Source organism: Mus pahari, chromosome 2 (assembly GCF_900095145.1).
Source record: "Mus pahari chromosome 2, PAHARI_EIJ_v1.1, whole genome shotgun sequence".
Classification (NCBI taxonomy): Eukaryota; Metazoa; Chordata; class Mammalia; order Rodentia; family Muridae; genus Mus; species Mus pahari.
In genome coordinates this window covers 155,346,218-155,363,520 of record NC_034591.1, presented here as the reverse complement: position 1 = coordinate 155,363,520, position 17,303 = coordinate 155,346,218, and the positions used below count along the sequence as shown (strand labels likewise).

Here is a 17,303-nt window from a genome sequence, read left to right as displayed (position 1 = left end):
AAGCCTTCAGCTTCTTTTCTTTTTTTTTTTTTTTTTTTTTTTTTTTTTTTTTTTTTTTTTGCATTGTACACTAGGCTGGCCTCAAATTCAGGGATCTGCCTGCCTCTGCCTCCAGAGTGCAAGGATTTAAGGTACATACCACAACCAATATTTGGCTCTAAATACTAAATTGAAAGATGGTATTTCAGGCTGGAAAGACAGCTGACTGGTTAGGGACACCAGCTGGGTTCTCAGCTGGAGGCGCATAATGGCCTTTAACAGTTCCAGGGGATCTGCTGCCTTCTGGCCTCCACAGGCACAAGTTACACAGATGAACATGGAGGCAGAACACCAGCACACATAAAGTTTTTTTTTTTTTTTTTAAATCTTAATAATAAGAAAAGAAAGGATATGTGGAAACAGGTTTCCTCACACATTATTGGTATACACAGTAATCTTTTCTGAGACCAATCTGGCCGTAGTCTTTAGAATGGAGTACATACTAATTCTTTATACTGTGGGACCTGGTGGAACAATGCCTGTTACAGAGTGACTTACAAACAGTAACAAAGAGAACTCCAGACACAGCACATATTCACCAATACCGGAAAGGATGAAGCACAGTTAATCTCTGTAATGGTCTCAGGCAGCTACTACTACATTTGGGATGGGAAAAGCCAACAGGATTGGTTACCATGGTAATGGTAGCAGGAACTGCACTCATTGGTTAGAAACAAGAAAAGACAAGAAGGTGATGTTGATATACTGTGTACATGTATGAAACTTTCAAAATATAAATAAAAGATATTATTGAAAGCTTGCCAGGAAGCAGGGCTGGAGAAATGGCTCAGAGGTTAAGAGCACCGGTTGCTCTTCCAGAGTCCTGAGTTCAATTCCTAGCAACCACATGGTGGCTCACAACCATCTGTAATGACATCTGATGCCCTCTTCTGGCCTCCAGATGTATATGCAGCAGAGCGCTCACATTAAATAAATACAATTTAAAGAAGTGTGTGTGTGTGTGGGGGGGGCAAATTGAGGAAAAGAGGAGTAGGATCACTCCAGTTTTTGTTCCCCTGACACTAAAGATTCAGAAGGGGAGAGTCGCTAAAGTACCTTCAGTAATCACATACACAGTTCAGGTTTTCTGTGGCTGTAGCTGCCAGAATTACTGCTTTTAGTTTAACTTATGTACCCATTCAATGGCACAGAGGGACTGTTTTCTGGTGATAAACTCTATTGAGATGCAAATGTAACGACAACATCTTTCCATTTAGACACAGCGTGCAGAGCTGACCCATGACCCACCTGTTTCAGAAGAGCCTCTTTGCTGTTTGTGTTTGCTCAACCCCTCCATGACATCTTGAATTCTCCAAAGTTCCTTTTGAATCTGTGCCCGTTGAATTCCTGCCGACTCACTCTATCAGTAAAGATGGACAGATCACTATGGTGCTTCAGCAGGAAAGGCCCGTGGACTCATGCATTTGAACCCTGGGTTTCAGTTGGTGGGGCCTTGATAAAGGCAGTCCACACAGGGTGGGGGCTTTGCCGCTTTACAGCTGGGTCCATCCTCACTCTCTCCTTCTTCCTGCCAGCCTCCAGGCATTCCTGCCATGATAGAACTGAGGGCCGGAAGAAACCCTTTCTCCACTAAGTTGCTTTCTGTTAGGGTTTTCTATGACAGCAACAGGAAAATAACTAACTCAATAATAACTTACGAAAACCGTCAACCTTCTAAGTTCTACTAGTCATATAATAAAAAATTAGAGCGGCCGAGGATTAAGTCCCAGGGTATTTAGGGTAACACACGTGAGGCCACGATGTTGCAAAGGTAAACAGAAAAGCACAAAGAGAAACCCTGCATCCTCTGCTGTGAACGTGCACAGGCTTGCCGTGCGCTGCAGTCACCACTCTAGGAAGGGACCATACACGGAAAAGGAGAGAGAAGCCCCTACTATTCATTCCTAGGTAAACACAAGCCCTGAGAAGAGAAGGAAAGCCACAGGAGTTCTCCACGAGCTCCCTCGGCTACAGATCCACTTTCGCTGGTTTCACACACACAGCCAACGCTGGGCTGCAGATCAATGTCTGGAAGTACATTTGTGTGCATGCACAAGGCTCTCAGCACAACACCAGCACTGGATTTAAGAAAGAGTAACTATCGTGTATCCTGAGGATAAGGCTCCTGCACTACTTCCTAAATTCTAAAACATAAAAAAACAAAACCCCAGTTGACTGACAGAAGTAAATAAGTGTGTTTCCAATACAAACATTTAATCACAACTACTTTTACTCTATTCTGGTACATTCACTTTCTTATTTAAACATTTTGTATCATGCTTTAAGTTAAAATCATACAGTTTCAAGACTCTGTTATACTTATATGACCCTTGCAGGGAAATCCATTTGTCTAGGGGCTGGATTGATAGCTTAGCACTTAAGAGAACTTGCTGCCCTTCCAGAGACCACATTAATAGCTCAGAACCAGCTGTTAGACGAAGTCCAGGGGGCCATGACCGTCCTCAGCCTCTGAGGTTCCCACACATGTGGCACACACCGTCCACACACAATGTCCTGTTGCTCTACTGCTGTGAGAGAGGAAACACCATGGCCACAGCCAAACTCTTCCTATTTCATTTTATTTTTTTGAGACAGGGTTTCTCTGTGTAACCCTGGCTGACCCCAAACCCCAAACTCACAGAAATGTACCTACCTCTGCCCCCTGAGCACTGGGTGGTGAGAAGTACTGCTGCCCGGCGTTTTTTTTCTTGGAGGCAAACTCTTATAAAAAGAAAATATTTGACTGGGGGCTTGCTTAGTTTCGGACGGTTAGCCCCTGATCACCGTGGCTGGATACAGACAGGCATAGCGCTGAGGTAGCGCCTGACAGTCACACTGAGCCTGCTGTGGAGTCTTCTTCTTCTTCTTTTCTTAGATTTATTTATTTATCTCATGTATGTGAGTACACTGTTGCTGTCTTCAGACACACCAGAAGAGAGCATCAAATCCCATTACAGATGGTTGTGAGCCACCACGTGGTTGCTGGGAATTGAACTCAGAACCTCTGGAAGAGCAGTCAGTGCTCTTAACCTCGGAGCATCTCTCCAGTCCCTGCTGTGGCTTTTGAAACCCCAAAGCCCACCCACAATAACATAAGTCCTCTAACAAGGAAGCATAGGTGTGGCTTTGTTGAGGAAGTGTGTCACTGTTGTGGGTGGGCTCTGATGGCTCCTAGTGCTCAAGTTCTGATCAGTGAGGAAGAGAGTCCCCCCCTGGCTGCCTTCAGATCAAGATATAGAACTCTCAGCACTTTCTCCAGCATCAAGTTGGCCTGCACCCTGCCTTGTTTCCTGCCATGATAATGTACTGAACTCTGAAATGTAAGCCCTGATTAGACCCCCAATTAAACGATGTCCTTCATAAGAGCTGCCTTGGCCATGGCGTCTCTGGGGAGCATCTCTCTAAGCAGCCCTGGCGGCCTGGGACTGTTTGGAGTCTAAGCCCTGGCTCTGCCTTCCTGCTGCACCCTGGGACTGCGACTGTTTACCATCCTTCTCGCCACAGGTCTGTTTTCAGGGTCTATTTGCCTCAAGTATTACAAAACACAGAGAGGGACCCAGGGGTGAAGTCCCAGGAGAGAAATGACAGACAGGGAGAGAAGATAACTATGAAAGTCAGAAACCTGCATGCCTATACAGTATAAATTTTCTAGTAATTAAAATATAGATACATGTTTTTGGCAACCTAAAATTTGTACAAGTTTCATGTTTTAAGGTTTAGTTTTATTTTGTGTGGGTGTGTATGGTGGTGGTCTGAATGAAAATGGCCAAGATAGGCTCATACATTTGAATGCTTAATCACCAGAGAATCAAACTGATTGGGAAGGCTGAGGAGGTGTGGCCTTGTTGGAGGAGGTGTGTCATTGTGGGTGGGTTGTGGGGTTTCAAAGGCCACAGCAGGCTCAGTGTCTCTCCTCTGCCCGTGGCTGTCAGGGACTAACCATCTGAAACTGTAAGCAAGCCCCAGTTAAATACTTTCTTTTTATAAGAGTTTGCCTTGGTCACAGTGTCTCCTTGCAGCAGTAACAGAACAGCGAGACAGTGCATGCCACATACGTGGGGAACCTCAGGGGCTGGAGGACTGAAATGGATCCCCTGGACTTAGTGTCATAAGTGGTTGTGAGCTATTCAATACGGGGGTCTCTGGAAGGGCAGCAAGTGCTCTAGTCCCAAGAAAACTATTATTTAAAAATAAATATTATTTGATAACTAGGTCTGATGGGGCGCGTTTATTACCTTAGTGTGCAAGAGCTACAAGGAAGGTACTTATCAGAGGGAGAAACAGTGCACACGGCGAGCAAGTGTGTATTAGCAGTCACAGAATGACATGTGAAGAGTCTGAACCAAATTTATAGGAAGTGCTGAGAGCCGAGCTAAGTACTGCGTGCACAGTACTGAGAACTAAGTACTGAGAGTTCTGAGGGAATTGCACTAAACACAAAGAAGCACAAGTGAGATGAGGAACATGGTGGGAGTGAGAATCCTGACACTGTAGACACTCCACTGTGCGTCTGCAGAGGCCAACAGCCTGAGCCTGGGAAGGCTCCAGCGGTAGACTACAAGCAGACTGCCTCTCGTACCTGCACTTCTCCAAGGCGGTCCAGCTGATCCTGCATCTGGTTCCTGGTAACAGTCACATCATATTCCAATTTGTCATATTCTCTCCAGGCTCGTTCCAGCTCCTAAAATCAAAATGGTCAGCATTTTAAAGGGGATTTTTAATGGCATTATCAGTATACTTAAAACCTCCCAAGATTTCACAAAACTTTATGGTTTATTCTGTTTAAAAATAAAAATATCTGGGCTGGAGAGATGGCTCAGTGATGAAGAGCACTGACTGCTCTTCCAGAGGTCCTGAGTTCAAATCCCAGTAACCACATGGTGGCTCACAACCATCTGTGATGAGATTGGATGCCTTTTTCTGGTGTGTCTGAAGATAGCTACAGTGTATTTACATAAAATAAATACATAAATCATTAAAAAAAATTCTTTGGCAGTGCCTAAGACTGGAAGCCAAAAACATGACAAGCAAGTGTTTTACTAAGCTACAACTCCAGCAGCAAAAGAGGAACTGCTGTAACCCGCTCTCCTACGCTGTAACCCGCTCTCCTACACTGTAACCCACTCTCCTATACTGTTTCCTCGTTTTCAAGATTCCATTCCTTTAGAGAAAGCACATGGTGCTTTTTTAGAGTCAGCTTTATTTTATTTAATGTAATGACCTCCTCCAGTTCCATCTATTTTTTTTTTTTTTTTTTGTCTAAGTGAAAATGTCAGGATTTAATTTTTCTTTAGGTCTGCCAAAAAGAAATTCACAGAGTACCTGCCACTTATCAGATGACAAATGTCCAGGCTGGTCCCATTCCTTAGCTGGCGTGGCTGTCAGCCACAAGCCCGGTTTTGACTCTCCTTGGGAGCCTGACATCCAGGCTCCAGTGCGCATCCTCGGCAGGGATGGAGAAAGCTTCCTCACATTTGCTGTCCTTCATTTTCTGGTAGTGCCTCTAACAGCTCAGCCATCTCTCTGTCCCATGTTTTCTTTAAAACAACTTTTTTTTTTTTTTTTAGATTAATTTATGTGTGTGAATATTTGCTTGCTTGCAGGTATGTATGTGCACTGCCTGAGATGAACCTCCATGTGGCTGCTGGGAACCAAACCAAACCTAGGTCCTCTGCCAGAGAAACAGTGCTTTTTGTTTTTGTTTGTTTGTTTTTTAAAGGACAGGGTCTCTATGTAACTGGCTGTCCCGAACTCTCCATGTGGGTCAGGCTGATTGGAACTCACTGACACCCACTGCTGGGATTAAAGATGTGTGCCACTATGCTATGCCTGGCAGTAAATGCTCTTAGCAGCTGAGCCATGTCACTAGCTCCTTTATTTTCTTGATTATATCAATTCTGACAAGAGAGAGAGAGAGAGAGAGAGAGAGAGAGAGAGAGAGAGAGAGAGAGAGAGAGAACCTCAAAGTAGTTATAATTTGTATCTTTCAGATGGCTAAGTGTGTTGAAAATGTCTTTATTGGCCATTTGTATTTCTTGTGTTCAGTTCTTTAACCCACTGTTTGACTGGGTCCTTTGTCATCTTGCTACTCTCTAAATCAAATAGAAAAAAGTCTATTGCAAATTTATTTTGTAAACGCTAGTGGAATTTGAGAGCATGGTGGCACACATTTGAGAGCATGGTGGCACAAATTTGTAATCTTTACATCTGGGAAGGCAGGGGGAGAAGGTCATTTTCAAGTTCTATAATGAATTCATGTTTAAGTTTTAAATTTTTTTTAGGGGCTGGAGAGATGGCTCAGCCATTCACAAGTACAGCTGTTCTTCCAGAGGTCCTAAATTCAATTCTCAGCAACCATATGGTGGCTCAGAGATCTGGTGCCCTCTTCTGGCATGCAGGTGTACATATAGATAGAGCACTCATATACATAAATAAATCTTAAGAAACAAACAAAAAAATTGTAATAGTTTTTATTTACTGTTTTTATTTATCTGTCCATATGTGTAGGTGCCTGCAGAGACCAGAAAAGGAGGTTACACCCTGTGGACCTGGAAAAGGGGGTTACACCCCATGGAGCTGGAGTTCCAGGCAGTTCTGAGCTGCCTGATGTGGGTGCTAAACCAAACTGAGGTCCTCAGGAAGAGCAGTGAATGCTCCTAACCACCGAGCCACCTCTCTAGCACCTGAATAGTCTCCCCTCACCTTTCTTCCTCCCCCCCTTCCTGCTCTTCCTCTTCCTCCTCCTCTTCTTCCTCCTCCAGAGATAGGGTCTCACTATGTAACCCTAGCTGGACTTGATCTTGCAGCTTCCTGTTGCACAGTGCTGGGATTATAAGGATGTGTCTAACACCATATCTAGTTTATGTTGAAAAATAAAAATAAAAAAATCTGGGCATGGCAACACATGATTGTGATCCCTGATACTCGGAAGGCTGAGTCAGAAGCAAGGACTACCTGGTAACTCCTTAAGATCCTTTTTAAAAAGTAGTTGTAGGAGCATAGAGCTGTGGGGTTTGCTAGGTATATTCAGGGACTTGGTCAATCCCAGTAGAAAAGGGAAGAAATAAAACAATGAAGTTGGTCTGACTGTGTGAAGATTAGCCTCATTATTGGCTTTAGCAGACTTTTATGTGAATATAGAAGTTTCCTTTAATAAATTTTCTCTAGCAATCTTTTATTCAGAAAGCAGAGGCAGGCAGAACTCTGTGAGTTCAAGACCAGACTAGTCTACAGAGAGAATTCCAGGACAGCCAGGGCTACACAGAGAAACTCCTGTCTCAGAACAAAACAAATGACATATGTATATATTCACATTTTATTTATATACTTATTTATTTCTGTGTGTGCAATGTGGAGATCAGAGAACAACTTTGGGGAGTCACTTATCTTCGTCCATCATGTAGGTTTTGGAGTTCAGACCCAGACCCTCAGGAAGCAAGCGCCTTTGAGGGCTAAGCTATCTTGCTTGGTTTATTGCTTGACCTGTTCCTCTTGTAATTTATACACATCGAAGGAACAGAAAACATAAACGGAGGACCCATGATGGGTCTGGGAGGGGAAATGATCATGGCTTGGAACCTCAAGGGACAGCAGAGGCCAGGCAAAGGCAGTGCCTAATTCCTGTGTGCAAGTAAAGTTCTCAAAGTCAGAGAACATAATGGTCTAAACCTTTAATGCCAGCACTTAGGAGGCAGAGGCAGGTGGGCTCTGGGCGTTCCAGCCCTGGTCTTTTAGAGGCTGTGTCTAAAGAGGAGAGGACACGAGCTACAGCTCAGGGGTTACTAGTGCTTGTTACTTCTGCAGGGGGCCTGAGCTCAGTTTCCAGCACCCACTCGGGTGGCTCTCAGTTGCTTGTTGTTACTTCACATGCTTCTTAGGGCCTCCTCAGGCACCCACCCACGTACATAAAGTAAATCTTAAACAAACAAACAACAAACAAAAACAAACAAACCAAGAATTCAGAGTAGGACTCTAATCATAGAAAAAGGCCAACCTTGGCTTGTATGTCTTAAACACAAGTATACCAACAAGAATTAAGAATAAAATCTTGAGCGGGGCGTGGTGGTAGACGCCTTTAATCCCAGCACTTGGGAGGCAGAGGCAGGCGGATTTCTGAGTTAGAGGCCAGCCTGGTCTACAGAGTGAGTTCCAGTTCAGCCAGGGCTATACCTCGAAAAACCAAAAAACCAAAGAGAATAAAATCTCGGGCTGAAGAGATGGCTCATATATATATGGTACTTGCTTCCTGATGACCTGGTTTTGAATCCCAAAACCTACATGATGGAAGGAGATAAATGACTCCCCCAAATTGTTCTCTGATCTCCACATTGCACACACATAAATAAATAAGTATATAAATACAACGTGAATATATACACATGCCACTATGCCCAGTTTAATGTTTTTTTTTGTTTGTTTGTTTGTTTTTTGTTTTTTTTTTCCGAGACAGGGTTTCTCTGTATAGTCCTGGTTGTACTGTAATGAGTTTTTTGTTTGTTTTTGAGACACGGTGTGGCCTCTAATCTTGTATCTCTAAGTGTTGGGATCATAAGGGTATAGTATCATGACTGGCTATACCACTGACCAAGTGGCCAAGCCTCTTTTTCTTTTAAGGAAGGTTCTCACTAAGTTGAACTTCTGACCCTGAACTCATTCCACTCTCAGGCAGGCAGGTCTTGAACTTAGTGATCACCCTGCCTCAGTCTCCTAGTACTGTGTGCCAGGCCCTGACCCAGGAACTCTAGGGAACTCAGTGTACTCACAGCAGTGGCTCGGGAGAGTTCCCGACACGTGCTCAGCAGTCCGTTTTGCAGGTCATCCCTCTGCAACACCACAGTTTGAATGGCAGCTGGGTTGTCTGCATTCATCTCTATCTCTTGGCTGGCTGACAGCAAGGCTTGCTCAAGCGTGTACTGCGGTAATAAAGAGGACTACACTTAATGTTCCGCATCAGTGAGTTACTTGACGTAACTGGCTACCAGTGTCCTCCTAAGCAGCACAGGCAGCAATATGAACCGTAGAGAGGAAAGGTAATCGCCCTACTTTCTCCTTGTGCAGCTGCTGCAGCTTCTCCTCCAGCGCACGGACCACTTTATCCTGTTCACACAATCTGCTTAATTTGGCCTAGAAAAGAAGATATGTTTTGTTAGCAATTTAAAAGTCTTTTCTGTAATGAGGGAAAGGGAGCCACTTAAAACAGCCATGGACTATCAGGTTCAACTTTAAAAAAAATTCTTTTAATTGAAAAAATATTTTATATACTGTATTCTGATCCCATTTTCCCCTTTTATGACAATTTTATTTCAATCAGAACCACCAAAAGTAAGAGCTTTTGAGCAGGGAGTGTGGCACACACCTTTGATCTCTGGAGGTGGAGGCAGGTAGATCTCGAGTTATAGCCCACTCAGGTCCAAATTCAAAAAGCAAAAATAAATAAAAATAAATAAAGAAAAATGAAGTAAGAACAATCGAATACTTTGACGTTTTTCCTTTTCTTTTGGATCTGGGGATAAAACCCAGACTCTCAGGGATGCTAAGCAAATGCTCTACCTCCAAACTCTAGACCTAGGGTAAACTGTTTGTTTGGTTGTTTGTCTGTTTGTTCACTGGAGACAAAGTTGTCATCTGTAGTTCAGGCTGTCCTGGAACTTCCTCAAATCCTCCTGCCTTAGCTTTTGTTTTTGTTTTTTTGTTTTTTAAATCTTTATAATAGTTGTGCATAATGGCACACGACTTGAATTCTAGTACTCAAGAGGCAGAGACAGGAGGATCTCTATGAGTTCAAAGCTGGCCTGGTCTAAAAATGAGTTCTGGGGGCCAGAGATACTTACATCAATATCTACTTCTTCAGGTCTGTATTTGTATAATGTGCCTCTACATTCATCTTGTGACAGCTATAAGAAAAAAAATGCCACAAAGCAATTTTAAAAATCCTATTTACGTAATATATTCAGTCTATAGCGAATACTTTAAATTTCTGTCAAAATGATGGTGTGGCAAGCGTGGTTTTTATCATTTTTATACTTCTAGAAATTTAACTCAAGCACAAACCATCACAAAAGTAAAGAAACATTTAGCAGTAATACAGTACACAAGATACGTAAGAACAAGGCCAAGACAAGCTTCTCAAATAATAAACTGGCCAAACAAAATTAATACAGCACCTTCCATTTTCCACTGTAAGGACAAACATTATTCTGATGGAAAACGGACAAACACAACCATAGCAGCTGCACTGAATCAAACGCTTGCATCAGCATATCCAGGGAAAGCGTGTTATAGTGCACACACGCTCACAGTGTGTGCACTCAAGCCAACACATGTTAGCACAACCGCATTAATGAGACCTAGACCACACCGTGTACATATATGTAATATAAACACACATACACAATAGAGACTTATCTTGTTCTTCTGTCTTAAGAACTAAAAGATAATGAGGAAAAGGGCAGGTTTAATTGCAACGAGGAAATCATTTGAAACCTCATAAAACTGAAAGCCTACGCTTTAAGCTATGCATAAACAAAATGCAGAAGAGGTTTGTCCTGGCGGCTGACAACCTGTGTGGTAGATACTGTAACCACTGATGATTATTTCTGCAGTGCTGGGGACTGAACCCAAAGCCTCATGCATTAGTGTCAAGCTTTTGCAGTGGAGCACATGACACCCCAGCCTTGTAAGGGAGCACTCTTCCATGTATGGAAACCTCTTTTAACGTTCTCCTAATTGTCTTTCGGTCCCAAGAGTCCTCATTTCTGACTGTGCTTACCAAGAGTCCCACAGCCATCTCAGCCAGTCACACCCAGAGCACACCACAGCCTCTGTGGGCCTCATTTCACTCTCTCCCTTGTCTTTTGGTTTTATATTGACTGCTAGACAGCAACAAAAACATATTAGGCAAAATTGAGCTGAGCTTATTGTATATTTACTACATGGAACATTTTCCCTCACTGTTGGCTCAGGAAAATATATACTCCCCAATATGATCCAGTTTGGGGAGCTGAATTTTATATACACACATACAAATCCATAAAAATGTGTCCCCTCTGTAAAGCTACAGAGCTTGACTGCTACAGCTTTAAAACAAACAGCTGAGAATGCTAAATGGATCTAGAAACATGCAGAGCAGAAGGTTAAAAACTCAAGCATTCCAAACATACAAGTAAATCCTGGAATTACACACTTCATCTTATGACTTTACTTTTCATACCTCATGCAAATGAACCATGACTATTTAAGGAATGCAGAATGACCATTAAACCTCGAGGTTTTACAGAAGTGAACAGGACATGAAAAATGAATTTGATGGTAAAAGAAGTCACCTCCTACTGTAGGTACAGCCAATAGCGCCCCGGCAACATCAAGTGTTACTCTAAAGCACCTGGATGCCAAGAAGCATCTTCACCCTTCCCTGGAAAAGGGACACAGAGTGAGTCTTAACATGCTTCTCTCCATGATACAAACTGGAAAAGGTCCAAGTTGGGTTTTACACTTGCAAGGACGGAAAGGCACAAGCTTGTGCTATTGAGATGCTCTGGTACATTTGGCTTCATATTTAAAGTTAAATGCAAAGCAGCTTTACTGGACCATGGCATGTGCATGCTGCTACAGGAGTTTGGTATCTGGGTTAAAAGCAGGAGCTGCACCGTGTGCCCAAGGATGGAGGAAAAGAACACTGGGGTTTATGGTGACTGTCTGGGACCCTGCTGTGCTGCTTTTTAGAGTCATTTAAAACTCATTTTCATACCAGTTGCCATAGCATCAAAAGTGTCCACTGAACAGTTATTAACCTTTTGACAGGACCTTGTGATGTAGCCCTGCCTGGCCCAGAACTTACACCTATCCTCCACATTGCTGAGATTATAGGCATGTGTCGGCAGACCCAGCTGTTTCAGCTTTTGAGTGATGTCTTTATGGTCAAGCAAATACATCAAATTTATGGAATACTTGTAGTTACTGTACCACTGGACATTTAAAAATTATTTTAATTTATGTGACTGTGCCATGTACACACAGGTGCCTAAGGGGTCCAGAAGAGTGTTGGAGTCCTAGGAATTGGTGTTACATACAGTTGCTTGTAAGCTACCCTACGAGGATGCTGGCAACTGAAATTTGATCTTCTGGAAGAGCCACAAGTGCTCTTAAGCACTGAGCCATCTCTCTAGCACCCCGATACTGTCTCATAAAGACTGGAGTGGACTCAAACTTGTGTCTATGCAGCCAATGATGACTCTGAACTCCCAATACTCCTGTCTCTACCTCCCAAGTGCTGGAATTATAATAGTATAGTACTCAATAGTAACAGTCTTATACTTTCCTAAACCACAAAAGACCCTGAATCAAAACCATGGTCCCCAAGCCCCCTTCTTTTGTGTTCATGTGGGTACACTCTTGAAAACAGCCTTTCTTCAAGCATGTAGGACCCTGGGGTCCAGCTAGGTTGTCAGGCTTGGTGGCAAGAGCCTTACCACTACCTAGCTAGCTGGCCCATCTTTTCTTAGGGCTGCAGCAAAGCCTCTCTTGTCCTTTCATGTTTCCCTCTTCTCCTCTCCTCCGTTCGGCTGTGCTGAGGATGGAACCAGAATCCAGCGGCGCTGGCAAGTGCTAAGCTTTAGTCTTCTAATGTTGCTTTCCTTCTCTCTCCTTCACCAAAACTGGCTTGGCATTAATGAAAAAGAAAATAATGTTAACTAATATTGAATTTTCAGTGCTAGGCACAGGAGGAATGTCTTTAATCCCAGTACTCAGGAGACAGAGGGAGGCCGATCTTTGAGGCCAGCCTGGTCTATATAGTGAATTCCAGGCAAGCCAGAGCTACATGGTGCATGGTGAGACCCTGTTTAAAAAAAAAACTTTCCAACAAACAAACTTAACCTTTAAAACCCCTTGTGTTTGCAATCTGTCTCTCTCATGAATGTACATGTATGTATGTACACCCCCAAATAGAAAAACATTTAAATTGTGGTGTGTGTGTGTGTGTGTGCACACGCGCCAGAAAAGGACATTCAATCCCCACATTTGGGCTGTGGCAACCAAACCCAGTCCCCTTCAAGAGCAACATGCATGCACTCTTAACCACCAAGCCATCTCTTTGTCCCCAATTTCGGCTTTCTCTCGCCCCCTCCTCCCCTGGCAATAATCTTCCTTTGTAGCCTAAGATGGCCTTGGATTCAAACCAAACCTTGTACTTTGCCTTCCCAAGTACCTGGGATTATAGGTGGGAAACATGCCTGGCTTTGGCATTACAAAAAAAAAATATTTTTTATGTATGAGTACACTGTAGCTGTCTTCAGACACACCAGAAGAGGGCACCAGTTCCCATTACAGATGGTTGTGAGCCACCATGTGGTTGCTGGGACTTGAACTCAGGACCTCTGGGAGGACAGTCAGTCCTTGCAACCACCGAGCCACCTCTCCAGCCCTCTGGAGTTACTTTTTGACAATGTATTATCCAATGAGCTAAAAATAAAGTCAGCTGGGGTTGGTAGAGTGCGCACCTAGCACCCATGAAGGCTTCACCTCGACCCCCAGTACCAAGCAAAAATGGCGGAGAAATCAATGCCTGCAGCCCCAGCACTGCTGGGGGAGGGGCAGGAGGGTCATAAGTTCAGGGTCACCTTGACTGAGTTCCAGGACGTCCTGACATACAACAGCCAGCCAGGTATGGGCCAAATCTTTAATCCCAGCATTGAGGAGGCAGGGGGATGGAGATAATCTGAGTCCACAGTAGCATGGCTATATAGTGAATTCCAGGTCAGTATAGGTTGCATAGTAAGACCCAACAAATAAGAAAAATTAAAAAAAAAAAAAAAAAAAAAAAGGAAAACCACTCATAAAACCACCAACCAAAAACCCACCAATAAACTACCCAAGCAAACCATGCTTCTACATCTGTCATTAGCGGTCATGTATCTTTCAGAACTGTCCATTAGGTGAGAAACGTCACTAACAGTCACCACGTTATAAAGCCTATAGTAGGAGTGTGGTATATTCCTATTGTCAGTCAGTAAACTAACAGGTGAATTCAGGAGATTTTAGAAGTCCTCGATTGTTGGGCTAGAAAGCAGTTCAGCAGGGTCCTGGCTACTTCCAGAGGCCTGGGATTCAATTCAATACTCCGGGGATTTGGTGTCCTCTTCTGGCTTCCTCAGGCACTAGGTACATGTGTAGTGCAAGCACATAAAATAATAAAATAAAAACTTCATACGTGTTTACCACTAGACCTGAGATTTTTCACTCAGTCATTTCGGAGAAAACCCGTCGTCTAGGTGGGTTTTAGGAGGCTACCTAAGAGAATACACAAAGTAAGGTGGCTGCAGGAAGGCTTGGCTGTTCATGAATCCAGTCCAGTCCCAGCACTTAGGAGGGAGCAGGACCCAGTCTCAAATCAATGCAACTGGGGCATGAGATGGCCCAGTGGGTGGAGTGTGTGCCTGAGACTGTGATGGCCCAGTGGGCAGAGCTTGTGCCTGAGCCTGTGGACCTCAGCTGGATCCTGGATGCCAGAGTAGAGAAGTAGGGAACCGTTCTCACGAGCTGTCCTCAGGCTTGCACACACGTGCCACAGAAGGTTATGCACATGTGGACACACACACAAAAAGGTAAGGTGCCACTTCCATTTTCTTAAAGTAAAGCTGTTTAACTTTAAATATTTAGTATTTTGATTATCTCCTGTAAATTAGAGATGGCCCAGTCATTAAACACACTTCAAACATTTTGAAAACTGGGCCTCAGAGGCCCCATCTCTTGGCGTCACATAGTCCTGCCACCTGACTACAAGCAGACTCCAGAGACGGAGGTGCCTGGACCTTTCTGGCTAGTGCAAGCTCACAGGCTTCTTTTTATTTGGTGCTTCTGACATTTGAATTAGGATCTATATTCATTTTTCATGTGAGTTAATTCTTTCCTCTTCATTACATTTTAAAAATATTCTAACAGGCCATTGCCCAGAGAACTGGAGGGTGCTGAAGTGGAAGAAGCTGATGCTGTTGAACACAGAGCCAGGAACATTTAGACCATGGATAAATAATAATTGGAAACAATGGAGAGAAACAGGTGACTTCTTTTGCAGATCTGCAGGTTACCAAGGTTCCTAAATCAAAGCCTACTAACTCCCCAACACATTGTAAGTTAAAGAAATAGGGTATGGAGGTTACCTTGATGGACACATAGGAATAATAATACAGGAGAACCAACAGCCCTATTGAATTGCAACTTGGCAAGGTTCTACTCCATTAATACAAAAACCTCATAATCACCTCCCACATAAATGAAATGTGCTAACGTTGGATGGAGTGGGAGAGATTTGGTGGGCTGTGCTCAAAAGGAACCAGTTTTTACAAATCCTTCTCCCTGGAATCCATTTCTAATGCCTTCAGAGTAAAGGAAACAGTTATACAAATCCTTCTCCCTGAAATCCATTTCTAATGCCTTCAGAATTAATGCAGGGAAACCTAGTAACTCCTGCTAAGCGTACTGCAGACCTCCAAGTATCTATTAACCACATGATGTACACAAAAGCTTTAGGAGGATGGCACACTTAATACTCAAGGGCAAGTGCTCAGCCAAGCCATGCTAAGGGTACCACAGCATCTTGGAGCATGGATGAAGTGTGGTTTCCCAAACAAACACAAACAAAAGGTAAAAACACTGATGTCATGAGGAGATCTGAGGAGAGACAAGGCTGTCACTGAGGGTTTGCAGATGACAATGCGGTGTCATTCAGAGTCCAAGACCTTACTTGTTGGTACAGTTGTGGTCTTAGCGCCGAGTTCTCAATCATTGTGTGAACCATGGTGATAATAGGTTCATTTTCTTTCATCTATTTCAAATCAGGAGGAGCATACAGCAAACGTCAGTTTACAGCACAGGTAGATTTGAAAGACGACACTGTAAATATATCCTCTACTTTAGTATCTTCCTACCAGTGCAGTTGCTTACATTCCACCCCATGGCTGCACAGACTCAATGTCTACCAACAAGTTCAAGCAAGTTATCCAAAGCTATACAATACACCAAAGGTTATAAAATAAACCTTACTGACTGTACTGTGCTATAACCAGATTTTACCTTAATCAGTATATCCAACTAACAGCTACTTTTACATGTTAGATGATATAGCATTAATATGTAAAAGAATCTAAACTTTCTAGAGGGAAACAGTCTGTGAATTCAGAAGGAGAAAAATGATAATGTTTAATTTTATACAGTAATAAGACTGACATGAATTACAGTTCTTTATAAGGCTAGTCAGAAAATAGTTAAGTTCTGTACGGATATTAAAATTTTATAATACCCAACATCTTTATCACTTAGATAACATTTTATTAAAATTAGTCTTGATAGACATTTTCATAACCCTTCTCACAGTATAACGGCATATATTGAACTATTCAAGGACATTTAGATTAAACTTATTGAGTGAGGACTCAGTCTCCTTAGCTCCTCCCATGGTGGCAGAAGCATAATGCTACAATATTGCTTTCAGGGAAGCAGGGTTTCATGTAGCAGGCTTTGCAGTTAGCTGCAGCATTCAAGAGACCAGCATTCTTAGACCAAGCAGAAATGGCTGGCACGCCTATTGTTTACCTCTGCACTTTGTGGTTTTTATTGTCTACACATTAGAAAACACAGTTTTCTGCTCCCCCTAGGGTTCAGGGTGTGTGCTGCCCACTGCATTGGCAAAGCACATGACTCCTGTAGTACCGTCATAAAAACCTCAGTCCTGCAACCAGATTTCACTGTCGTTTCCGTAGCTGGTTAATGACTATTCGTTTTATATTAGGATAGATGATTAAAGCCTTGCAATGCACAGGAAAATCTAATTTCCCAATCCTTTTAAAGTAGTGGTCCCTCACCCACAGGCAACTCTTGTGCAAACTGAGAATCTCTGTGTAGACAGAATGATTCAGTCACGGGCAGACTGCTCTAAAAAGCTCTTGGCCAGAATGACTCACCGTCCTGAGGATTCTACTTTTTGCTTTTAGTGTTTTTGTCCAACGTGAGAGCTACAGATGAAAAGTCCACTTTTTTTTTGGGCCTATGCTGGAGAACTAACTAAAACATACTATTAAAATTCCAGAATGCAAACCTCTCTACCTCCCCACAGCTTCTCAGCTAATCTTGTTCTAATGTGGGACCCACCCGGCAGTCATGGACCTTATGTACCCCGTGTGAGAATGCAGCCAGTGCTCATGTACCTTATACACCCTGTGTGAGAATGCAGCCAGTGCTCATGTACCTTATACACCCTGTGTGAGAATGCA

General features: G+C 43.1%; 1 protein-coding gene across 19 annotated transcripts in view; it reads right to left on the bottom strand.

The window, feature by feature from the left end:
* Positions 1-17,303, bottom strand: part of Plekha5 (pleckstrin homology domain containing A5) — a 173,354-nt gene that overhangs the window by 17,628 nt on the left and 138,423 nt on the right. For 8 of the 19 annotated variants that reach the window (XR_003843268.1, XM_029535229.1, XM_029535227.1 and 5 more), the window contains 7 exons: positions 15,779-15,859; positions 10,429-10,464; positions 9,870-9,932; positions 9,082-9,162; positions 8,802-8,951; positions 4,619-4,720; positions 1,288-1,399 (listed from right to left, as the gene is read on the bottom strand). Coding sequence is in view for 18 of the 19 variants with exons in the window: in XM_029535229.1 (XP_029391089.1) it covers positions 1,288-1,399; positions 4,619-4,720; positions 8,802-8,951; positions 9,082-9,162; positions 9,870-9,932; positions 10,429-10,464; positions 15,779-15,859 (625 nt within the window). In the remaining variant the exon portion in view is untranslated. Of the gene's footprint in view, positions 1-1,287; positions 1,400-4,618; positions 4,721-8,801; positions 8,952-9,081; positions 9,163-9,869; positions 9,933-10,428; positions 10,465-15,778; positions 15,928-17,303 lie in introns of those variants that run through there. The other 11 variants (XM_029535234.1, XM_029535246.1, XM_029535242.1 and 8 more) reach the window with 3 other exon arrangements.